Raw genomic sequence first — 27,758 nt, 5'->3', positions numbered from 1 at the left:
TTTCTGATGCAATATTCGTCCTATAAATTGAGCACAGTTAATGAACAGCATCTCTAACAGTTCTATTTGTTAACTAATAATTTTGCTTCTGATAGTAGAACGTATTCGATTTATAATTGATTTGAAGAAGATTCTGTTAAGATGGAATTGGATTTTATTTATAATATATTTAACTGGATTATTATATCTGCTGCAATCTTCATTTTTCTGTGTGTGTAAGTAGATTATATTATATTTATAATGCGTTTTTCCTCTTTTCACATTCATTACTAATTTTATTTTCATAATTAAAAATTAAATGTTAATAAATTAGAGAGAACAGTAGTCTTATTTCTTAGATAAGATAAATGTTAATATTTAATTCTAAATAAAAACAATTGAATAGTTTTCCAGTTATAAGTATACGGGTATAAATTAATTTAAAGTTTTAAATTATTAAATTTATTTATGTGATTAATCTGTTGATTGTTTATACTTAATTAAATTTAAATTCATTAATAAACAAGTTAAACCGTAACTGTTGGTAATAAACGCTTTAGCATTACTTATACGTATAAACTGAAACTTCCAATAATGTTGCACCATAAAACCATAACAAAAAAATTAAAGTCTACTTCTTTTCACTTTTTACATCAGAGAAGTGTATTCGCTATTTTTCGGCACACAGCTATCGAGATGCTGTTCATTAACTGCCTTGCGCTAAATTTTTAAGTTAATTTCTAATAGCATTGTGTCTTCCCGTCTCAGTCTTGTAGCTATAACGTGGAGTAAACAAGGAATTTCAAATGACTCAAAAAATAAAAATCAAGAGATTTTAAATCAGATGACGTAATCAAACTAACCGATCAGTCCACCCTTCTTTCAAGAAATTTCCGATCTGGATAATCTTTACTAAAATTCAGATCTTGGCAAATTTTTCCTTAGGCACAAAAACAAAATAAGTTTTCATTCTTTGTTACGGGCTTTATGATCTGTTTATTGGGACGTTTTCTTTTAGCATTAGATGTACAGTACAGTACGTACATACAGAATGATCATAACTAATGAATAATGTTCGGAGCTATCTGTAGAAAGAACCATTGTGCAAATCTCTATAAAATTTGGTATACATACTGTTCGGATACGCGGTTTCGGTTTCGGAAAAAGTTATTTTTATAATTCAGCAGCTAGAGCGAAATTTGATGCTAATTTTTCCTTATTGTTCGTTTTACATACACTTTCTAACGAATTTCGGGTTTTATACCCGAAATTCGTTAGAAAGTGCCAGTCGAGAAACATTCTTTACAATTCTTAGTTAGACGAACAGTTATAATGCTCACGTTGTCTGATAGTGTAAATTCAACGACACACATAAAAAAATATAGCCACACACTTAAGGAATTTCGGGGTGTTATTGAAGGGATCGTGTGACTATTGTGAATATTAAGAGAGTGATTTTGCATTTCGAGTAGACTAGAGCTTTCATTCCGAAACCAGGACAAGGTTGAATACTTGTTGGTGATCTGAAAATGCAAGATGTTCTGCAGTAGTGCAGCTTGCAATAGAAATTCGCAACGTAGTAGTAGTGATAGTAATGGTGGTAGATGTGCAAAATCATACCAATTACACAGGCCGTATACGACAATATTGAAAGTTACCTGATAAACCGCCCATACTGTCTTATACGGCGTGCTTTAAATTAAGTTATTGTGTGTCTGTCCAAACAGAAACTTGTAAGCAATTTTTCACCCACTCTCTAATTTTCAATCTACTTGAATATTTGCATAAGTATATATTTCCTATGACAATATAGTTTTTTTAGAATTATCAAACAATTTCAGCAATTAGCAAACAAAATTAGCAAAAAAATAAAATTTGTAGATAAAATCTGATTACAGATGACGCTACAAGCAGCTTGTGTAGCTCCAATTGTGAGGAAATCGTGCAAAAGCGGCAAGTCCTTGCCCCTTTCTAATCGTATTGTCTGCATAAAACCTTGTAACTGAATTTTCCGCCTATTTTCCAATTAAATGCTAAACCAAGAAATTTTTTCGAGTGGTTTAAATTTGAAAAATTTACATTCAAAATAAAGAAAGATCGGAAAAGACTCATGTTCGTTTGTGTTAAGTGATTATAACTTTGTTTTTTTTAAAATAAAATTTTAATGTGTAATAACACTACCGGAGAATTTACAAAATTTGTAAATTGTATTTTTAACAAATATATTCGATCGTTTAACATCATTTAATATAAATAACAAATGACGTAAAACGTTGTATAGTTGACGTCATTTTCCAACTTCTCTACATATTGATTATAATAAATTAGAAATTTACGTCAACTATACAACGTTTGACGTCATTTTTATCTATATTAATTGATGTTAAACGATTTAATATATTTCTAAACATTGCAGTGTAGAAAAACTGTAAAATCGCTAGTCGTAAAATAAAATATTTCGATTTTATATAAAGAAATAAGCCGAGAAAACATAAATATAAAGATAATTTATTTCATCACATAATAACTGTTCTGAAATTAAGCTACAAATAGATCACAATAAGCAGACCAAAGAGAGAAAACAAGAACTAAGGTCAAGCTGATTGAAAAAATATAAACGTCAACATTAATATACGTCATTGGCCCAATCAAGAATAATTATGTCCTTTATATATGTATAATATTATTTTTATATTATTATATTAAAGCAATAAACTGAAATGTTTTAATTAATTTATTTATTCGCATGCATAAAGTAAATAAGGTATTTTTGCTAAAGTTAAATAAATGAATATAAAAATCTTAATTGCTTTTCTTACAACTATTAAACATACTTATACACAATTGTTTATAACTGCATTTTAATATATTAACAATATAAATTATTATTATATTATGTTATATCATATATTTTTTAATTAATTTTTTGTATAGTCGGCTATATTTTTTAAAGGTAATTTTTAATGAAACATTATAAATTACATTAAACAATGATAGCTATATAATTTGGATCCATAGAAATAAAATTGATACGAAAGAAAAGTTTTATCAATAATTTATTTTCGCCGTTTATGAAAAACGCAATTACCAGAAAATAATAGGGAAATAAATATATAGTTATTTCCCTATTCTTTTATGTAAGAATACGATTAAACAATATGAATAAGATAATAAATAAATACAGTAGTTGTTTATTTGTTTCTTTTCTTTCTCACATTATTTATCGCTGAATACAGAAAATCCAAATAATTAATTAAGAGCATGTTTACAAATGTAGGAAAGTAAAATAAAATGTAGTTTTCGTACTACATTTTATTTTACTGAATTATCATTACTGATTAGTCAAAAGTTACGTTTGCCAGTCAAATAAATATCTTGCTTATTTTTAAAATGCGTTTAGGCATTGAGGAATTTTGGGATTGTTATAGGGGATAAGTAATCTATACCAAGAGAAAATATTGTCACTATATTTTTTTAAAATTTCCGTTGAAAAGAGCATTTAAATAAAGTCTTTATATAAATATTATTTTAAGAATTACTTTTGTAACCCTGAACTGTAATTGATGATTAAAATTATTTTTAGTAATAATTGCTTGAAAAATTTAGTCATGAAAATGAAATTAATTTTGCTTGAAAATTTTATGTATAGAATAATTTTATTTCTACATAAGTTATATTCTTTTCAATAAAAAATAGTGAAGTTTTCAATTTAGAGAGTTGGAATTGAAAAAAAAAATACTAAACTGCAATTAAAAATAAATATCCGTATATTACATTAATTGTTTTAACGTCCATTTAAATTGATTCTGAAAACTATTGATAATAACATCTTCATCTGTTGTCATGCACGCATAGAAATTATATTGTAGCATAAATAAAAATATATTTCCTAGATGGCAGTTGTTACATTGACGTAGGAAGTTACTTATACGGGATGTCCAAAGTTACGTTATATAGATTGTTACTTAATTACTTTCCTGGTTGACAATTCACTTGTCTCGCGAACATCATGCAACTATTTGAAATTTTTAACTATAAGTGGTTTATATTTATCGTGTTGGTGCTTCTTCTCAGTGTTTCGTAAGTAAGAAATGTAATAATTTATTTTATTCTGTACTTTCATAAAAATTACGAGTTATGTTGTTGTCTGATAAAGTTAGTTTCCATATTATACGTAAAAGTTTATGTCGATATAGGAAAACTTCGCTAAGTCGAAGTGTAAGGGTTAAGGAGACCGCAGTACTTTATATGAAAAACCCGATATAATGTGCCTAGGAATTTCAGACAACCTATAATTAACGCCCTTATATTATATTTAAAATTATTTACAATATTACAAATATTAGAATAACAAAAAATTTACTCAACTTTATTCTTGAGCTAATTCTCTACTGACAAGAATTTCGTCTTTTTAGTTTCATTTAATTATTAATATGTAGAGCTATTAGAGTCACTTAAGTGAGTTATTACAAGATAAATTTTAGTCAATCTATTATATGTAGGCTACAGTATATAAAATAATCCTGGCTTAGTGATGTGAACATTATTAATAAATTCTTTCTTTGATATTTTTACAATAAGATTATTTATTTAATTTATTATTATTANAAACTTATAGATATTATCTTTTATTTATGTGATAAGCTGCTAAAATATTTAATATCTTGTATAAATAAAACTATTTTGTATCTTTATATAATGAACCAATATTTAATTATATAACTATATCTTAATATTTAAATACTGAGACAGAATATAACTATAGATTATTAAGAATAACAAGGTGCAATTATAGAGAATAGGTAGATTTAATGCACTATCACTTTTATAAATTAAAAGATACTTAATTAAAACAGAATTTATACTTAAAGAGATTTTTAAACATTTTACTAGCTTGCTTTTCTTACAAATGACAATATATTGAAATTTTAATTCATCGTGTTTAGAATTTTTTGCACCACTCAGGAATGTTTAGATTTGTAATAACTTAATTTAAAAATTTAATTCATTACTATTTATTATTTATTTAATGTTTCTTAATAATAAAATTTGATATAAAAAATAATGTACTTTATAGTCACATAGAAACTTCATTTTTGTAGTCACAATTACTGGAATTTCTGGGCGATGTAGCGGTGTACGTTTATAGTTGACACAGTTGGTTTCATTTTTTATTTTCGACATTATCTCTAAAGTGAAGTTATTTTCATTTTTGAGTTATTTAGTAAGTTGAGTGTAATTAGTTTATATTAATCACCTTTATATAATTTATTATATAAATGGACGTAATAAAATATTTTTCCTGTTAGAGCAAAAGTTACAATAGAAACAAGTATCAATGCTTGACCTTGATTCAGCCGATTCATTATGTTAGTTACATAAAAAAACGCAAGCTGTATAATATAATGAGTTCAGTTTTAATGGATAAAAATACGCTTGTCTTGTAGTTTAGAATTTAAGTTGATCCTTTATATGCATACAAAATTTATTTTATAAGTTTTAAATATATTTTTATAAATAACTTAAAATTTCTTAACTTTAAACCTACAATTGTATTTGCATACGCTGTATGATAAAACAAGAAAAGGCTAAATATTCTAAAATAAAAACTTATATAATACTTAATTATTAATCAATAGTTGTGATTAATACAATAAAAATTATTTTATCACGTGTTATTTATGTCGTGATATACAATTACTGTAGATAAGTTTCTTTAAAATTAGCAGGTAATAATGGCTGTACTTCATTAGTTTAATGAAAGTAATTACAGAAAAATCTCGAAAATAGAAAACCTATTTTGTGCTTACCACTTAATGACTGACGATATTTGTAACATACATTAACAGTATCAGCCCACTTGTTGATGGCAATGTAACGATTATGTTCTAGCGATTTTCTTCTAGGTATTTACAATGTTATCGAAAGGCATAAATATATACTAGTCAAAACAGTTAGAAGAGTGTTTAACATTAGCTATAACTGCAATAAAAAAATTCAACAACGACTTGCTTAACTTTCCCGGTAACAACATTTAAAACTGTATGTGACACCATATGTTACGCGGAAGTATTAAAACAGTTTTTATATTATTAATTATTATAAAAAAAACAAAAATTTAATTTTAAGAGCAGAATTGAGTTTTATAAAAAAAAAATTTTAATGAAATTTTACTCTTTATCAGCATTTAAGTTTGACTCCACTCGACATGTGAGAAGTGATTCCCTATATCTCCCCACCTCCTTGACTTGTAACCTGCAATATTTATCATCAGTCTCCTAATGCATAAATCTCTATGCAAAATTTCAAAAATTTTCGACAAAAGACACAGGAATTACTAAGCTTGAATGTATGTGAACAAAATCTTGTCATCCATCCACACACACAATAACATTCACACATACAAGGAAAGAGACCCAAATATTTTTGCATTTCTCGACGTTTGAAAGTGTCCTGAGTTTAAAAAATGTAAAAATCTTATGTGGATATTTTTTGACCGATCTCCGTAATTCCTCTCTGTTATGCGTAACAGAGTCCTTGGAACTTTGAAACGTAGAGAAACAATGAAGAAAATAAAAATATGAAAACAATTCGGCTCAAATGCATATCTATTCATCTATTATTCTATTATTGTATATTTTACTGTATCTAACGTAACAATAACATGTGGTATTCAAAATCGTTTGTTATATGCATCATCTCTTACTTCCCTAATTGTTACGACCACTGTATTTCTTTTAATAAGTAAATAGTAAATAACTAAATACTTTAATTATATATTTAATTACATTATATAATTTATTAATGATTTTTGTTAATACAATTTTTAAATACTATCCAATTTAAATAGACATTTTTGAGATATTTTAATAAATATTTAATATGTCAAACATTCTAAGTTTGACAATTAAGATATTAAAATGTAGTCAAATATTACATAAAGTATAAATAAATGCTATCTAAAATTCTGTTTTATACATCGTTTATTTACAATAAGTTTAGACAAGAGTTATTATTTAAAAATTAATGCAGTTTTTAATGATTCCAGTGAGAAAAATAATAAAAAAGTCTGGTAAACAATATTTGTGGAAATGCGCCAGTTTGGAATTATAATAATAACAGGATCTATAAGTATCTCAAGTTGCTAAGGGTTACATTAAAATTTGGAATATTAACAATTGTATGAACGAAGTTGTTTCAAAATATACAATATTCAAGTGTATATAGATCCATTTCTCAGTATGAAATCTTAGAAATTTGCCTTCAAAATAAAAAAGTAATAAATGCCAAAATAAATTATTTTCGAGGATAGATTAATTTTATGAAAATTCATTTCTATTCTTATTTGATATTTAATAACTGTGCTTATTTTAATTTTCGAATGATTAAGTTTTAATTGATTTTTGCTTTCAAGTATTAAATGAACTTTGATAATATAAAAAGTTTTTAATAAATCAATTCAAACATTACATTATGTAATTTTTTTTTAAATATTAATATTTTGAAATTAAATGTTTTCATGAAATCGTTCCGCGATATTAGAGTTGTAAAATGCTAAATTTATCTAAATTGCGAGGATTTTAAAAAGAAAATAAGCATTATAATATTAATTTATAAATGTATTGTAAAGATTTCTTTCTAACATGACATTTATATTACACACATTGCGTCGTATTTAGTCTTATTTTATTCACGCATAATTTAGAATCTTGTATTGTGCATACAGATATTATATTTTTTGATTACTCTTTACTCTTTATTTAAATTCGGATATCAAAGTATCCCGATGTTTGCTAATATACTAATTTTAATATTTTTATTTTCAGAGAAAATGTAATATAATCTGATAATCAAATGTTTCTTTTCAGATATGTCAACAGATATTTTAACTTTTGGGAGAAGCATGGAATTCCTAGCCCCACAACCAACATTTGGTCTTTCTTAACAGGACTATATCAATTTATAAATAAGGTAAGTTGATTTTAAACTGTTTATCACTAATTGTTTATTCATAACTCGTTTTATGAATTAGCTTATGTCATTATACATTCAAAAAATATATTATCAGTGTTTTAAGAGAGTTCCTGAAATCTTTTTCAACATTATAGATTACTTTCAGTTTTCTGAATGATTAACTTTACAGATAAATTCTTAACATAAAAACACTTGACTATTAGAAATTATCTAATGTATTATTTTTAAAAACTTCTGAGTGTTATCTTAAAGAATAAAGAAGATAACACTCAGAAGTTTTGTCTTTGATCAAATGCGGTCCAGAGAAAAAAACGTCGGTTAACTTTTTCGGATCTAACCTATGATGTTTCATCTATTTTTTAAAGAAATAATTTTTTTAAAAAAGTGGCATTCAAAAGAACCGCACCATTGATATAATACATATCTATTACTTATATTAGAAAAGTTGTTGTTGTTTGTTCAGTTATGGCACTTGGGCGAACTGCCTAGGAGATGCCTTCCGGGAAGTCTTGTTACGGGAAACTGACCCCTATTTAGGAGAAAACCCGGAAAACTCCACGTGGCAGCCCGTCCGAGCGAGGCGCGACCCACTCCCGAACTCCTAGTGTTCAGGATACGAAGACCGCTTGGCCACTGGTGGACTCCTCAACAGAAAAGTAAACTATCTTATTTACAAATCTTTTCAAAATAGACAGTTTGACCGGGTCCTAGATATTTGTCTCATTTGTCTATGCGATGATCCGGCCCTGATGTGAATTAGTATTTAAAAAATAGAACTAAATTGTTGTAAGTTTTAAAAACTTACTATAATTATAATTTGCTAATTATTAAATAAATACATTAATAATATTATCATTAATGCATCTATTTAATAATTAGCAAATTATAATTGGAAAACGCCTATACTAAAGCTAACTTTTAATGCCAAGAAAATTTTGCAAACAAAAAATTAAAGCTTTTTGTGAAATGTTTTAAATGAAAATTTTTATTAATACAGTAACTCTTAAAATGAACTGTTTTAGTCTACCTTATTGTTTGAGTTTGAAAATAATCTAATGAAATAAAATTACATTATAATATTCATTGGCAGGTATTACTGTAACGACTATCATAAACTCATTCAACTACTATCACATGACAATTACGTCATGGACGTACAGTACTTTATTACGGAGCGATATAGCCTAGATGCCCTAGAAGCTCATGCTCAATTCAGTCCATTATCTCACTGTACGTCGTTCGCGAATTCGTGACCTTTTAATTGTCAATCGGTAAATCTATGTACCGATTCGTGGAAGTATTGTAAGAATTAGTTGAAAAGATCTTATTTTTTAAATACGTATTTTCTTTCGTTTAATCTTATCTTGAAATGCTGCAATGGAATGCAAGAAATGATCTGCTAAAAATCAGTTAATAGTTATTTATTAGTCAAATGTAAAAAATGTTATTTATTAGTCAATTGTGTTAAGTCATATTATTTGTGTATTAATGTTATTTTTATTTTTTCAGAATGATCAATATATATATTGTTGCTATTACAATTTTAAACCATTGAATATTATTTTTTAATTTTTTCTAGCCATTGCATTTGTTGCAAGTACAGACTTATAACAAATGTGGCCGAATATATGGGTGAGTTCATTATAAGTTTGATTTCCAGTATAAATATGCAATTTTGTAGTGTCAAAACAACTAATTCGTTAGTTCGCTAGTTGAATATTTAATTAAAATGCAACGAAATGAATAGAAATTGCGTTCGGTTGACATACACATTGTATGCGGTGTACAGTACATACACAATGCAACTTTTAGTTCATTAAAATGAATGTACCACTGATGACAAATCTACCATGAATGAACTCAATAATTTTTGGAATTATGAAAACAATTTTCTTTCATTCTCCTTATATGTAACTGTAATAAATGTGATATTTCAATTGATGTGTTATTTCCATAAGCTCAAACACAGGTACGTAAAATTGAATCTTTACCTTTTATGTTTGTCTCTGTTATTCATTTATTCCATCGAGTAAATTGTAATTTTCCCTACAGAAATTTGTAAATTTTCCCTACAGAATTTTGGACTAAAATTAATGACATCCTTTCCTAATGATTTGAACTGTATACTTATCAAATTTTGTGGCATTCTGAGTGTTTGATAGAATTCCAGATTGTCATAAATAAGAAATGTGTAATTAAACTATCCTGTAATTGTTGCTTTAAATACTAAATACAGAAAAAACTTATGACTTGGTCCTTAAGGATTTTAATAATAGTGTTTATGTTCATAAGTCTTAGTATAAATCTTTATTGAAGAAAGGGAGAAAGCGCGCTTCTGAAATGTTTTCAAAAAAATTAAGGTTAAAAGCATCTGAACGGCTTTTCAATAAGTTTTATCGAAGACCGGGCAATTCGGCGGCAACGTGTCTTACATTCGAAATTGCTGTCTGTTAGTTTAATGTTTAAAATAACTCATTATTTTATAGTTTATGATTTTATTATTTTGAAGTTATAGCTTTGGCCCACCAGTGGCCAAGTGATCTTCGTTCCTCAACACTGGGCGTTCGGTCGTGGGTTCATGCCTCGCTTGGACGGACTGACCACGCGGTGTTTTCCACGTCTGTAACGCCTGCATAGGGGCCAGTTTCCTTTAAATGATCTCCCGGAAGGCATTATTTCCCGCGCGCGAATGGCCATTCCACCTGAAGATCGGCTAATCACACGCATGAGTCCATATTCTCTCGGAGTAAATAGCCTATATGAACTGAACACTCCATATTAACCATTGTACAACAGAAAGTTATAACTTTAATTTATCCTTACTGTTTGTTTATTTTATTAACTTTGAAAAGGAAATATAATTATAATACAAACAAAAAGAAAGCAGAGAAGTATCATTGTTTACGATCATAAAATCTAATGAAATTCAACATGATGATGATAGTTTCTTACAACTAATAATTTTTTGAATTTATTCAATTGCTTAAATAACAAATTATTCATAATATTTTCAAAAGTGAAAAACTTTAAATTTATTTTTAACAAACAGCAATTTTAACACAAATTTTCAAAAAAGAGAAAATAAACATTTTTAACAGAAAATAAACAGACAAAATGGTATAAATCCATGTAATTTAAGACTATATTATGTAAAAACTGTAATAATTTCAAAAAACTTGTTATTCATTGAGATGAAATTCAGCGATCTCGGAAATATCAGTAAAGCACAATTGCTGCGCGGTCTTCGACGAAAGGTTCGCAAAACTTACTCATAAGTCGCTTGGCTTTTTTAAACTGATTTTTTTAATAACGTTAAAAAAATGCGTTTTCTTTCTTTGCTCAGTAAAGATTCATACATCATATCAAGACTTATCAGTACAAACAGTATTATTAAAATTCAGATGGACAACATCGTAGCCTCCCCTTGTTAGCTGTTATCTTTATCAGTAGGTAGTCTATAAATCAGTTTAGGACAATTGAAAATTCTACTTGAAAGTATAATCGAATGTATATGAAGCTTTCTTCCAGGCGTAACTCAATCAAAGGACGCAGTAACGTAACATTATGGGAGTGCGAAAATAGAGCAATCCCGGGTAAAGTTCTCGTTGAAGTTTAAGGAGACCAGGAAAAAAGCAATGACATATCTACTGGACTGATCGTGTCACTTCGTTAGATATGTCATTGCATTTTTTCTGTTCTCCTTAAACTCCTGTTCGAGTGCCATGAAAATCGTGCAAGGGCCCTTTCCAGTTCTTATTTTGATATATTTTTATTTAGTACACTAATACAAAAAATAATTTTTCGCATTAATTGGCTGAAATTTTGAAGTTATTTAACTTTACATTTATGATTTTTATTGTTTCATTTTTAACAGAAAAAAACTATATTAGTTTGAAATTTATTACGGTAACATTAAGGAGTAAAAAGTTTATTAATAAACAAAGCCAATAACTTTTTATTGAAATAAGTTTTAGTAAAGATATTATTGTTAAAATTTCTGAAAATAACTAAGTTCATGAACTTCTATTGGTATGCACGAAGAAAGGTACTACAACTCTATATCTGGTAAAATGCGAGAAAAAAAGGTTGAGAACCGCTTATCTCAATTACAATTATTATTAATAACACTGACATAATAAATTACAAAAGCGCTTGTTTACATACAAATGAATGAAAGACTTATCTGTCTTCACATCAACACTAGATAAACACCAATAAAAAGATATTTTACAATCAATAAAATCAGTTTGCTTTTTAAATTTGTTTATATAATAAAATTAAATTAAAATTTGTTTTATATTTTTCAGCATTTTCTTCGGTTTAAAACCGCAACTTGTCGTCGCAGATCCTCAAATTGTTAAGAATATATTAGTTAAAGATTTTAACATGTTTCATAATAGAATGGTAAGTTTAATTAAACATATATACAAAGTCATCTTATTGTATTTTAAATTAAAACATAAACACAATACTTGTAAAACATATGACTAAGAATCAAAATTCAAAACTGTACTAAAAATTTTTTAATACAAAATTAGCTAAACTTACATATTTTGTTGAAACTTTACGAATGCAATAATAATAATTCTGGGGGGTAAGCCAAAGAGATGTTGACGTTAACCGATATTTATTAGCACATTATATATGCCTAAATTCAGTATCTCTAACTACAAAACGATTAACGGTAAGCGTTAACTGTGTTTCCCTGAAGCGGAATGTGTACATTGAAGTATAGAATTCGTGCCAGAACATCAAATAATACTAACCTATTACTAGCCGGCAATTGATTTAACGAGTGCCCACTGTACTTTCAATTAAAACTTTCTAAAATAAAAAAGATTAGAGAATTGTTTTCATTTGTTTTTATTTTCCAGTTTACGAGAAGTAGCCTATAGTAGTGAGCATTTAAAATTTCTTGGTACTGTATAACATCTAAAATTAATGTGTGAAATGTAAACAATATAAAATAATTTATTACATAAATTTCAATTAAAATTATATTGAATAATAATAATTTTGATTTATTTTTCCTTCCAATAATTTTATAACGTCGCTTATATTAAAGTGCTCTTATAAATTTAATACGCTATTAAAGCAATGACGTTTTATATACACTTGCATCATAAGTTATTGGAAGAAACATATCTTTCAAACTTATTGATAAAATTTATTTTTTGATTTAATTATATATCATAAAAATTTCTTAAGTGACAGTTTTATTTAACAAAGTTACTCTAACTGTAGATCAATTTACCATTGATGAGGTATGTCGATTTGATCTCCATGAACTTTCCATGCGAATTCTTTTCCAATTGTAAAAGATGTTTCTAATGAAATTTGAATCGAATAATCCCGCTGTTTTCTAAGTAATTTTGCCGATTTTGCTTCTCCATCCTACTGATATGTATTAGTTAATTATTTTATTTTTCTTCGATACTCATAATAGTCATAGACTAATAATGCCAACAACAATAGAAGATGAAAAAAAAACACGAAAAATCTACTCTAGTTTTAGTTTAACTTAAAATTATTCAATCGCAATTATTCCTTCAGTTTTCGTAGTATTTATTAAGAAACATTTCTATTTTAAATTATAAAGTACAGTATATACTTATTCAAAGTATATCGTAGAAATAATAATTTGCACAAAATAAATAATAGATTATTATAATATATTTTTATTTTTATAAGATCTATTATGCAGCTCGTTACGTTTATGATATGTAATCGTCGATGGTAGAATTATGAAAATAATTACGATTAAAACAACAAAAAACATTGAAATTTAATTGTTATGTAGTACATATACGCAAATGGCTATAACATCTATTAATTAAACTATACTTTTCTTTCAGAAATTTAAAATTGGAAATCCAGTGTTCGACAACATGTTGAGTGTTCTAGCAGATGAAGATTGGAAAAGAATTCGATGTATTATGAGCCCAACTTTTACTAGTAGCAGGATGAGAAAAGTAAATGAAACTTTATATCTTAATAACATTTTCTTTTAATTTTGAATAATAACCTTTGTCTTATTTGCAAGTATATACTAGCAATTATTTATTGTGTCATCGTCACAATGCCGGACTCAATTTTTTTATCATAGTTGTTTGGCTTGTTTAATTTAAAATATATGCGCTCCAACTCAAATTAGTAGTGTCTTGACTCGTTCCCGTACATCATACTTTTCCTGTTAGCAATAGTCATGCTGATCATCTGTCTAATTCCTTTTATGGAAAAATTTGAATTGAAAAAACATGACTTTTTGTTTTCGTCCGAAGTTCTAATACAGTTAATAGGAACCGGTTACCTTCATGCTTTCCATAGCTTGTCTCGACTTTCACTTATATAAATCTTTTCTCGAGATGAACAAAGGACAGGCACACAGACTGACGACAGAGGAAATTTATAGGTCTACAATTTTTTCAAATTGAAGCGCGGTGAAAGCTGTTGTCACTGTATTAATTAATTTATAACTCTTGGCAAGAATGTTTTATAGACATAAAGGTAAATATAGTGTAAGAGTTCAAATAAAAATTTTAATGCTTTATTTTCAAGTTTATATTTTATTAAGTTTTTGATTGAATATAATGCTTGAAGCTTTTATTAAGAAAACAATCTGACATGAGTAGCTAAATTTTGTTTTGTCAAACAGCTTTGATGCGGCGTTAATATTCTATTAATTGTAGAGAACTTCGTTTGATTTCAGCTAATCTACACAAAAAGAAGAATACACCAAAGCAAGCTTACTAAATATTGGATCTACTCTTTGTGTGTTTTCGCAAAAATCCACTGGATGTTGTTTTGCTGAATCCGAAACTAAACTTTGATAACAAGCGTTTTATCTACAGACATATTTTATTCTCTGCTTTAAAACTCTGCAGTAATTACATTCAATTTGTTGAAACAAACTAAATCCAATTGCTGAACTTGTTTTTAAAAATAACTGAAGGTTGTCTTCTGCTCGTAAAAGTCGATAGTTTTTGGTTAGGAAACTTCTTTAGTTAAAGTAATGCTTTCAGAGTTCTGAGATTTTGCCATAGTTTACAATAAATTCATTACCTGGTTGTGCTTCAATGTTGTAAATTAATTTGCAAAAGTCTGGAAATATCTTTATAATAGAATTTTCACTGTGTTAAATTCTTTGTTTTTTGACAATTCAAAATCACGACGAACAGAACATACGAAGATGCTTCCTCTTCTTGAATTAAAGAAATCCATTCCCTTAAAACCATCTAGGATTTGAAAATGATAATGCGCAATTTTTCCAGCAATGTGCACCATCTTGTTATTACAGCGATAAATGGCAAAACATTTGTTTTTCCATTTTGCTTAAGGCAGTCTAAAAGAATCTCTTTTTTCTCGGCACTTTCACAGTTACTACTTTTACACTAACAATGAACTGGACCAATATAATGAACTTAGTTATAATTTTTCAGTCCGAAGGTGAAGGATTAGAGCCCATTATGTGGCAAGCTTCGTCCTTTTTTATATATCAGGTCTGTTTTATTTTTCTGTGTCTCGCAGATCTTCCGCCATTGAAAAGATATAGTCTTATCACTTTTCTATTGCTTTCTATTGCCAATACAAATGCCTGAAAGTACTTTATACTTATATGGAAATGGGTGAAAAAATATGGTTTTTTTACAATTTACATCTGTTTATCATTTGTTCGAAATGTTTGCATAAATGCCTATTGTAAAGATTTCACATATAAATACAATAAATAAAAAACGATCTCCAAATATGTGATTATATTTTCACTATACATTAGTAAAACGGAAATATTTATTAAGTTTTTGATTGAATATAATACTTGAAGCTTTTATTAAGAAAGCAATCATATCTTCAAAGATAAACTTTCAATCATAAACGAACACGATGCAGACATCAAGTAGAACGGAGCGTAGATGTGATTAGTGTCTAATTAAAAGAGAATTCATTAAATTCAGTTAATTCTAGTTTATTTGTTGTTAGTTAGTGTAGTAGGGTAGTTCTCCCTTTTTTCTTTTTTGCACTCATTTGTTATAATTCTCAGAAACCTTTTATCTTATTTTCGGTTTTATTATATTGCCAAAATTTTTATTAATTTTATTGTAAGACAAAAATATACACGAGTTTTCGGCTTTTGCGTCTATACTTCTCCGTATTTGGAGTTGAAATAGCATGAATTATTTCATTCTGTCCACGTGACATTGGTTCCAGCTTTCAGAGAACATTTGTTACCTTGTAGATTAATGTAATCATTTTACTGAAAAATATTTGAAGTTTCTACGTCCGAAAGATTTTGCCTTACTCAGATTCCTGTACTGTAACGAGTTATGAGTTCAGATTATATACATGTATTGTTAAAAGAAAACCTTAATATGATGCTTAATTAATATACTTTGTATTTATTTCTATTGAATATTTCTAAAGATAAATTTGAAGGCATTCATTCTGAATAGAAATTTTTCAAGAAATTGAATTAACCAGGAGTTTTATATATTTTATAATGAAACAATCAGCACGAATGTATTATATAATCCAATAATAAAGATGTATTTTATAAAGAATTTATTACGTTTTCGTATTTATTAACGTAGAAATTTTTCAGATGGCATATTTGATAAGAGAATGTGCAGAGAAATTCACAGAGAATTTGAAAAATAAGGTTCCAATTAATGAAAATCAGACCTTGGATTGTAAAAGGTAACTTAAATATAGATTTACAATATTACAGATCAATCAATAAAATTTTATTATTTAACTTATATTTACATCATTTTCTCAAGAATTATGCATAATTTTCAAAATAATTGAAAAAGCAGATACCATGAATTTACGATCCTAATCTGTTAGAGATGAAAAATATTTTCGAAATGTAAATTTCTTCTTAAAAGATATTTAAAATATATGAATTAATTTGTCATGGAAATGACCCATGAGCTATAATATTCGATATGTCGTCTTATATTCTTTCAGAGTGTAAAACTATTTATAGAATCAAAATAACCTGATATCTGTAGTGTTAATAGAATCAAATGAAGTATTTCAAATAATATTATTGATTATTATTAAATCTAATCTGATAAATATTTAATAATTTAAACTATTATAAAGACGCTATATAGAAAACGTTAACTTTGCAATATGTAAAATATAATTTCTATAAGAACTTTATTAAAAACGTCTTTAATTAAAATTTTTATGCATTGTAATAAAAGCATAAAAGTTATGAATTGTGTTTTTGATAATAACTGGTTATTTTAAAATAACATTTTTGTTAATAACGCAAAATTTAAAAATAATTAGAAATCAATATAAATTAAAAGAATAATAGAAAAACAAAAAAGAATATCAACTAGAGAAGTTATTTCATACTCAGTGGGTCAGAAGGCAAGGGGAGAATTTAGGCATATTTTCGCCTTAATTATTTTAAATAAAATGAAATGTAAAATTCGTATAATAGAATTCATTTACGTTAATGTAGTTTTTACGCAACTATCTTAAGAAATAATTTATTAAGCCAATTTCATCTGAAATCAAAAATCTATCTGCAGTTGTTGGACTGATTTTTGCCGTAGCAAATTCTGTAGACATGCGTATTTATGTCAAAAACTATTATTTATCACTCGAAAATAAGTATTTGTTTCTATCTAGGATTAAATATTCTTAGCAGATAATTACTCCTACAGCAGTAAATACTATACTATACACGAACGTGGATACTATATTTCTTTTTGTTTTGAATCCAATAAATTTGAATCATTCTGATTATTTTTAAAACTTTTTTTTCATATTTTAATAGGGCTATAAACATAAATTAGTTACTTTATTATTAAAAGACGATATATTTGTACTTCAAGTCAAATAACATAAATTTAATAAACTTTTTTCTTTAAAGTAGAAAATAAATAATAATATATTTCTAATTACCACTATGCATAGTACAATTTGATTATTTACAGTTATTTGAGTACTTATCCTATTGATGTAATCGCTTCCACTGCATTTGGAACAAAACTGAATTCTTTAGAGGATCCAAATAACGAATTTGTTAATAAAGCACGACAGGCATCTAATACAGATGCTTCTCTTCGTCTTACGCTTTTCTGTAAGCAAATTTTATTAATTAAATTAACTTTTATAAAAATTCTTTAACTTGTTGAATTTTCATAAATTAATTTCTAATTAATTTTATTAAGAAATAATTTTAAATTCGTCTAATTAACATAACTAGACAAATTTTTGTTTATATTAATGTCTGTGAAATGTTTAATAAATTCATTACATAAATTGTAAGTAATTAGAGGTGTTGCATTCTGTCGCAATACGAGATCAACATTTAATCCCGATTTCTATCTTCTTTTTACTATAGCAAAATTATGAGACAACTCAATAATAATGCAAACCATCACAGAAAATTTCCTCTTCTTCTTCTTCATCTTCGCCTTTTCCCATGTCTATATGGGGTCAGCATTTCCTTCATCAATACGTTTCTTTTTTTTTTCCTATCATATGGCCTTCTTTTCTCTTAAGTCCTCTTTGATTCAAGACTTTCTTTACTTATCTTTCCAACGCAGCCTGGCCTTCCTTTCTTGATCCCTGCCATTCAGAATCATATAAGCTGTTTTAGTTCTGCTAATCATCATGTTTCTATCTTCCAAAACGTTCCTCCAATATTCCAGTTTCTTCTCAGTCTTGGTTTGGGAAAATTCACATAGTACCTTCCCAAACCAAGTACAAGATCAATCCGCATACAGCATATTCTACGGAGCCTCACACTTTACGTCACACACCAACACGTCTATTATTAGGTCAAACAGATTAAGCCTAAGGGTCGATTCCTGATGTAAACCAACATTAACTGAGAACCCTTCTGCAGTGACTTTACTCTTGAATTGATTCTCTGCTCCCTCGTACATTTCCTTGACGAGCCTAACGTATTTTTCTGGAACATTCTTCTCCTTCAAATATCTCCATACCTCTTTGCCTTGGTATCCTATCTTACGCCTTTTCTAAATCTATGAACACAATGTGCAAATCTTCCTGCATTTCCCCGAGCCTTTCCATCACCTGTTTCAAAGCAAAGATAGAATTAGTCGTACTTCTTCCCGGAATAAAGCCAAACTGTTTTTATTCAATCTCAGATTCTTGTCTAATCCTTCTGTCTACAATTTTCTCCTAAATCTTCACAGTATGAGACAATAACTTTACACCTCTATAGTTTCCCAATCCTGTACGTCCCCTTTACCTTTAAAGACTGGCACAAGAATATTCTTCCTCCATTCATCTGGAATCTTCTCCTGCTGCCAGTTTCTTCATAAGGTCCCAGAGGATATCAATCCCTTCCTTACACAAACCTTTCCAATCCTCAACCGGAATCTGATCAGCGTCTACTGCTTTCCCCATCTTCATTTCCCTAAGAATCCTTTTCACTTCTTCTCTATTAATATCTTGCACAACTCCTTCATTTGCCTCTCCATTTTCGTATAAAGTTCTGCGGTTTTAATCATTCAATAAATTCCTAAAGAATACTTTCCATCTTTCCTCGACTCTTTCGTAATCTTGTAATACTACTCCTGTATTATCTTTAATCAGTTTAATAAGGCATCAAAAGATTTTATCTCTATCTCTTAGCAATTCTCATCATCTGTCTTTCCCCACTTTTCCTTTCGAAAACTTTATATGCCTCTTCTAAAGTCTTTGCTTTAGAAATATCTACCGCCTTTTTAGTCATTATATTAAAAAAAATTAATATAGCTTAATGTATTGTACTGTACTGTACATAAAACTTATATAGTAAAATATACGATTCGTATGAAATAATGTTGATTTTTAATTTATTTTAGTTTTATTTCCGAAGTTAATAAGATTTTTGAAAGTAGACATTTTTGGTGGTGCATTCGACTTTTTTCAACAATTTGCTTTGCATGTTGTTAAACGACGCGAAGAAGAAAAAATGGTAGGTCTTATTTCTAACTTTCAAAACCAGATTCAATTTTACTAGTTTTATTCATATTGTTTTTAAAATTGTCATAATGTGCTATAAATTTCATTTTTAATTATAATTTTATATTGTAAAGTTTCACAACTGGAATCAAAACTTTGGCTCAGAGAACACTGTGTGCATCGCAAAAATAAAAAATGTCACATAAGTGAGTAGACATTCTTAGTCTCAAATAAGAAGTTCAGTTAGATGAATAACATGCACAATTATATAGTAATTAAGCAATGCTGACAATAGAGTATAGAAAAGGACGTATACAGTGCATAATAAAAAAACAATTTGTTCGGACAAGTTTTATATTAATACAACACACAGCTCTCTCGTTTAGAATTTATCCTTCCGCAGGACGGTTCTAATAATCGCTTTCACGATCTAAAAACTGACTACAATCCGTGGCAATTAACTACAAATAAACAAAGAATCTATAATTATCATTCCATTGTGATACCTTTTAGCAATAGCGCCTTCCATTTTCCTAATAGTTCTTCATAAGATTTAGATGGGGCTGTAAAGTCACAAACACTCTAGATCAGCTTTTTCAAACTATGGATCTCATTACAATTTTAATGCATTGCAAAATGATACTACCTTCCACAGAGGCACAGTACTTTTAATACTTATATCACTGAAATATTCTCTAAGAACTATCAACGATAAATGCATCTGTTAAGTTCTGGAAATTTTTAATGACTTTTTTCTTTATAATTATTGTTGTCATTTAGTAATAAAATTAAGATTATAGAATATGTGTATAAGAAATTATTTTTGCTTTCAAATTTGCATAACATCAAAATAGATATTTTATGTAAGGTCGTAATCATAATGCCATTTATGTTGCAATGCATTTTGAAAATATTTTCTTGTTTATTCAAACTTTTAGCATTTTTGTCAAATATAACATTAAATTATAAAAATAAGTAACGGGTGGATTTTGGTACAATCAAATACAATTTGACGAAATCTTACAATTTGAAGAGTACATTTAAAAAAAGAGTTTGTTACATTTATAAAAATAACTTGTAGTATTTCTCAAAATAGACTCCTGAATAGTCTTTAATTGTTATTAGTTCAATTTGAATAATAAAAACTGAAATTAATGTACGTTATTTGTTAGAAATCGAAATTGGCTCGAACTGCTCCTAATATAAATGTAATCAATGTTACATTTTTCACACGTGGAAGTTATCATCAATAATTCATGATTTTATTTTGTTATATACTGTACATTAAATCCAGTTTAACAGCTTTTTTTAAAATGTTATATTAAGAACATTTGGGTGGCGGGACCATCACAAACAAATACATTAGGTTTATTGAGCAAAAAGTTTGAGAAACGCTGCTGTTGATTATGTCCTTGTTAAGTTCAGATGGTTCCTTCCGATTTCCTTATTTGTAGTCGATCAATAAGAACACCTTACGACTTCTTAAACTGAGTTTAAGTCCGTTTACTGACGACTATTTACAATATAATATACAGTAATGTCGCTTGCTTGCTTCTAACAACAGAGTCTTAGGCTAGACTTGTTTCTCTCAACACGGTCTGGTCAGGCTCCCGTTTAAACGGTCGAGTTGCTTTATATCTATGTTCTAGATCCGTTGGCCGACCAATGAAGAGCTGAGCTGAGCTTTCTATCAGATTCGTTCTGGTTGACATACCTCGACTTGTCCAGAATGACTCGCCAATCGTCCCTTTCCAGAAAACGTGATCCCACGAGTGAAAACTTGACTTATTTTGTCACCCTCGAAACCTCCTTGACAGTCAGTCCCCAAGATTATATCATATGACTTATCTCTGCCGTGATACGATAAGAGACATTATCTGAAACGAATATCGTCAATTTTATATTTTCCTCATCCAGTTTTGGACATAGTTCATTTAGAAACACTAAGTACAAGTGAACTTTGCACGAAAAGTTTTTTTTTTCATAGAACAAAATATAGCAGACCATTTCTACTCATAGTGGCCGACACAACCGCGCGTTAAACTATAATTACTAGAGTGATTATAGTTTTACGCTGAGTTTATTTTTGAGTAGCATGGTCATATTTTTGTTTCATGGTAGCTTGGCACCCATTTTGTTCAAGAAGAGAACATTTGTATATGTTTTAGTACTATGAATGTTAAATACAAACTTTGAATATTAAATATAAATGCATTTATATATTTTACTTTCATTTTATTCAGAAAGCGAACGATTTTCTTCAATTATTAATGGATGCTCAGAAAGGCATCTTAGAAATTTCCCCAGAAGATTCTAGTGAAACGAATGATAAAGATGAATCCAATTTCAAAACGTTACCAAAACATAAAAGTATGTTGCTACTTATGTCTGTATATTCGTACATATGTGCTCTATGTGCATTGTTGAAATAAAATAATAAGTATTAAATTAATTACAGCTATGAGTTTGGATGAAATGCTGGCTCAATGTGTATTGTTTCTTTTTGCTGGAATTGAAACAACTACCAACACTTTAGCGTTTGTTGTGTATTACATGGCCTTGAATCCTGAATGTCAAAACAAGTTAATTGAAGAAATAGACGAAGTTAATAAGAATAATGTAAGTGAAGTTATAAATAATTACTTAATGATCTATATATTTATTAAATACAATTTACTTGACTATAAGAAATTTTCACTATTTTACATTAAAACTTATAAATAGGGTTAGCAAAATATCTTCCTACACTAAAAAAAATATGAGAAAATAGTTGCCTAAAGTATTTTGTATTTAGGAAGTTTATCAGGAAGCTAAAATAAAAGGTTGAAAATTTGCATAATTAAGTTTGAAAGATTCTAGTAATGTACTGTACAAGTAATTTAAAAATATGTATAATGAAACTAGCGAAGAAAAGTAATCTTTAATTTAACAAATCAAATACGCTAAACATGTGATATTGCAATTCTAATCTTTTGTCTATTTTCCTTATCATGTCTTAAGTCTGATGTCTTAAAATGGTAATTTTCGGGAAAAAGTTTTAAATTAAAACTTTCGTGAGAAAATAGGTAATTATATTATTTGAACAACACTGTGAAATATCATACTGAGAAATTGGATTGTTTTTCATTATAATGGAAATGTTGAATAAAATACATTTTCATATGCTAAAACTGTCAGTAATGATTTATACATTTATTTTCATTTTGAAATTAAATCGTTTAGGGTCTAATATAAATATAATATTTCAATTTAACTTTACTATTTCTTTTCAAAATGGAATTTTAATATTGTTTTATTTCAATTTGTTACATAAAGAAATATCAGTTTATATTTAAAATTAAAATTTAATTTAATTGAAATTTAGACTTATTTCAACCTAGTTTCATATTTGTTTTAAAATGTCACAAGCATAAATAATTATCATTATTCCTGAACCAACTAATTATATTTTTGAATTTTATAGAAAGAAATTAACTTTGATGTACTTTTTAAAATGCAATATATGGACGCTGTTGTCAACGAATCGTTCAGAAAGGAACCAATTGGAATACAGTAAGATAATATGAAATAATGAAATAGTTATATATAGTAATATTTAGGTACAGGTACCACACATTCAGCAAAACTCTTGTTAATGTTTTCCGGATATTTAGGCCTATATGTCAGTACAATATTTTAAACAAAACGATATGTTGCACAAGTCATGAACTGCATTACAAATAAAATTTCCAGAATGTCAGAATCACCAGTAACATTCACTGTTAACAGAGGAAATATGTATATAATTCGTCTCTGTAATCCAAAAATTTTTGATAGACGGACTCACAGCAAACTTTTAGTTAGGAACTCACTTTTATTCTTTAAAAAATGACATATGCATTTCAGGTTGGTATATTCATCCAACCCCTCTTCAGTGCTAATTTTTCAAAAAACAATAAAAAGCTACAATAACCAATACATGACACCAAATATATTACAAAATTAATTACTACTTACTTACTCTTAAAGTAAAAGTTGTGTATGGGTCCATCTACCACTACAACATCTAAACACCAACCATTTGTTTTCCATTTAAAATGCACTTGAAGTGTTTGCATAACATCACTTCTAAAAACCCAATATACATTATGACTATACTGTAAACTTAACAAATGTATACAATAACCAATACATTACATACCTTTAAAATATAAATAGTATACGAACAATCAAACCAACTAGCAATACATTTGGTTCTCTCATGTATTGCTAGTTGGTTTGATTGTTCGTATACTATTTATATTTTAAAGGTATGTAATGTATTGGTTATTGTATACATTTGTTAAGTTTACAGTATAGTCATAATGTATATTGGGTTTTTAGAAGTGATGTTATGCAAACACTTCAAGTGCATTTTAAATGGAAAACAAATGGTTGGTGTTTAGATGTAGTGGTAGCCCATACACAACTTTTACTTTAAGAGTAAGTAAGTAGTAATTAATTTTGTAATATATTTGGTGTCATGTATTGGTTATTGTAGCTTTTTATTGTTTTTTGAAAAATTAGCACTGAAGAGGGGTTGGATGAATATACCAACCTGAAATGCATATGTCATTTTTTAAAGAATAAAAGTGAGTTCCTAACTAAAAGTTTGCTGTGAGTCCGTCTACCAAAAATTTTTGGATTACAGAGACGAATTATATACATAGTAACATACAGCAGTCCAGATACAGAGAGGAAATATGTATTTTGAATGTTCCTCGCTGGAAAAGTCATTACAGCATCATGCTTTATTAACATCTCCTACAACAAAGTGTAAACACACTTTCGTAACATTACTAATAGTAGTCAATTAATTTTATATTTTACAGGAGTGTCGGTAACATTATAAAACATGTGCTGCAACTTGTCTTGTTAAAAAACAAGATAAGATTGCAGCACATTTGTAAAAATTTGTCAGAGAAATTACATTACAAATTGAGCTTTTATTTTAAATTTTTCTAATAAAAGTTTACATATACTGTACTGCAAACCTACATTGTTAACGCAACGTTTACAGTATATGTTTGCAGATATAATGTAAATGTACTGAACATGTCATTGCATGTAACGCAACAGTGTATTAATAATCATACTAACTGTTCAGTGATCAGAAATCGATATATTAAGTATTCAAAACATAATATGCCTAAAAACTTTCAGCGCCCTGTGTACACTAAGAAAGTCTTTAATTAAACAAGGCCATTGTGGGTTCGGCCAATCGAACAATGTTGTGTCCGGATGATGTCAGATCGGCATGTCATATCCAGGATGGACCGCAATGGCCTGATATGTGTATTCCATTTGAAAACTACAATATTGTGACAATCAGAGCCGGCCCTACCATAGGACGAACGGAGCTGCGCTAAGTCCTAGGTGGCGCCTCAGTGGTAAAGAAAATTAAAGGGTATAAATTAGGGGCAGCCAATGGGGGCGCCATAATAGGATCTCGCTCCATCCTAAAACTCGCCTCGGGCCGGCACTGGTGACAATATATAGGTTTCCGAAAATTATTATTATTAAAATCAATAGATTACAGTTTATAAATTTAATATTTCATTGAATAAATTAAATTTATCTTATAGATTAATGAGAGAATGCACAGAGGAATATGAAATATCGGAAATAGGCTTTAAGATACCCAAAGGAATGACTATAGCTATTCCTATTTATTCAATGCATCACGACAAAGAATTTTATCCAAATCCAGAAAAATTCGATCCAGAAAGGTAATTCTATAATTATTTTATATATCTGTTGTTCATATATAAATCTCTACAAATTAATATTTATAAAACACTATTTTAGATTTCTGCCCGAAAATCGACATTCTATTTTACCCTATACTTATCTTCCGTTTGGAGAGGGACCGAGAAATTGCATTGGCATGCGATTCGCCATTATGGTAGTAAAAATGTTTATTTTCCATTTGTTCCGTGATTTTCGAGTCCATGCTACGGAAGAAACAAAGGTATATATTTATCTTTAAACTTTTATCGATTAACAACGATAAAAAAAATTATTTGTACAGTTGTTGTCTGTAAAGGCCAAAAACTCTATCTTCAAAATGAAAACAAAATTGACAGTCAAGTTTTGCACATGGCACCATGACTAATACAGTAGTATCATTCATCGATAATGCTCAATACCTAGCATGAAAATAGAAAACGTTTTTCCGCTAGATATTGGGCAGTGTACATAAATAAGGTATAATGGCATGTGCGCAATGTTTTTGGAGATAGAGTTGTATCAGTTATAAAACTATTGAGCAGAGCTCATCCTAAGTCAGAAAGTATTTTTCTCTGATCGAAGTCGAAAGCAATCGCATGCCTATTAAACGTGAGTTTTGCAAATGTGTGGAACTCGGAAAGCCCGATGTCGTGACAAAACAGAAATTTTAAAATTGTATGCGCTGAGATATTCGAAGTAAAATTTCTTGATCTAAACTATGAGTAGGTTGCTGGTTGTAAGCTCGTCGCTCGCTCTATGTCAATTGACTTCACGATTGCTGTCGATTTACATTGATCTCCACGACAACTTTTTATTTTGATCTTTACCGCGAGCATTTAACATGCACGTATTCGTGACGAAAATAAGTTTTCAAAACTCCGCACGTGTCCTTCGACCGCATATGTACTGTACAGTACGTACTGTACGTATGTTAATCGGTCGCTGGAATTGGTAGGCAGCCGGTTGGCAATATGGGTGTTTTAAACGTTTCTTGGCATTTTTTGTCGACTATGACGATGGATACGCGCGTTTCCACGTATCTGTTGGTTTTAAACTTTAATTAAGATAGAACGTTAGAAGCATACCCCCATATTTGTGTTTTTGTGTCACGCCAAAACAGAAAAATCTATGCTGCGTAGATCGGTTTTCTTGACCTATAAAATACCTACTATACTTTAATTTTTAGTGAGTTTTTTAAAATTAAAATTAAATTTGTATAGTTTACAGTCTAAATCACTAGATAATACAGTATTACTAACCTTATAATACAGATGGGTTGTTAATAATAATAATAAGCGCAGAGCTCAAACGCTTAGGAGTTGAAAGTCGAAATTTGGACACAATTAGGATATGCCATGAGAATGCACACCAACAAGTAAGAAGGAATTTTTGGAAATTGTTAAAAAAGATTAAGTGTTATCCTGAATTGCTCGACTTCTACTGTATTATTTTATTTAGATGCGCTTTTTTGCGTTTTTGCGAGAAATCGAACATATTTATAGAATCATCTAAAAATTCTTTAATTATTCTCGGAAGAGAGAGACCTCATTCTTGCACCCGTGAAAACTGATAAGATTGGCTGTAGAACTATAAAAGTTATCTTACCTGTGGGTTTATCACACCGAAAGAGCAATCCAACACAGTTTAAAAATTCTTTATTTCTCTACTGTAAACAATTTAAAGAATTTTTAAAATGTGATGGATTGGACCCACGGTGTGATAAACTCCTACGTAAGATAACCTTTGTAAATATAAATCAAATACTATAATATGATATAATAGAATGGTTAGAAGTACAAAATAATTTTAATTAATCTTTGCTGTTGTTATTTTTTGCCCGAGCAACGCCGGGCTCATCTGCTAGTATTATTATGTTTTAATTATTCGCAATGTTTCACTAACAATTTTTTTTTATGAAGAAACCTTTGGAATTTTTTCGAGGGCAAGGTCTAATTCAACCGAAGAAAGTAATCGTCGAGTTAGAAAGAAGAAAATAAATTTGTAATTTCGAAAAAAATTTTCAATAAAATTTAATCNGAGCTACCGATTGGAAAATCAAATTGTATAAAAGTAAAATTGAAAGATTTTAGAAATATTTTAATACCCTTCACGCTTGGAATTCC

General features: G+C 28.4%; 1 protein-coding gene across 2 annotated transcripts; it reads left to right on the top strand.

The window, feature by feature from the left end:
- LOC111621519 (cytochrome P450 3A41-like) lies at positions 1-27,671 on the top strand. Of its 2 annotated transcripts, none has more exons than XM_023363674.1 (14): positions 1-215; positions 7,848-7,950; positions 9,533-9,585; positions 12,261-12,357; positions 13,809-13,925; positions 16,550-16,644; positions 17,904-18,049; positions 19,788-19,900; positions 22,131-22,257; positions 22,346-22,506; positions 23,351-23,439; positions 25,491-25,634; positions 25,714-25,876; positions 27,555-27,671. In XM_023363674.1, exons 1-14 carry the CDS (start codon positions 142-144, stop codon positions 27,630-27,632), a joined length of 1,560 nt encoding a protein of 519 aa, XP_023219442.1. In that variant the 5' UTR covers positions 1-141; the 3' UTR covers positions 27,633-27,671. The 2 variants fall into 2 exon arrangements, with proteins under 2 accessions (XP_023219442.1, XP_023219443.1); XM_023363675.1 differs by lacking the exon at positions 1-215 and adding an exon at positions 3,938-4,059.
- Positions 27,672-27,758: the final 87 nt, after the last annotated feature.

The sequence above is a fragment of the Centruroides sculpturatus genome, unplaced genomic scaffold (assembly GCF_000671375.1).
Source record: "Centruroides sculpturatus isolate CEXI.00-Female unplaced genomic scaffold, Cexi_2.0 scaffold222, whole genome shotgun sequence".
Taxonomy (NCBI): Eukaryota; Metazoa; Arthropoda; class Arachnida; order Scorpiones; family Buthidae; genus Centruroides; species Centruroides sculpturatus.
The sequence above is the reverse complement of the archived record's forward strand: the minus strand, read 5'-3'. Positions and strand labels throughout refer to the sequence as shown.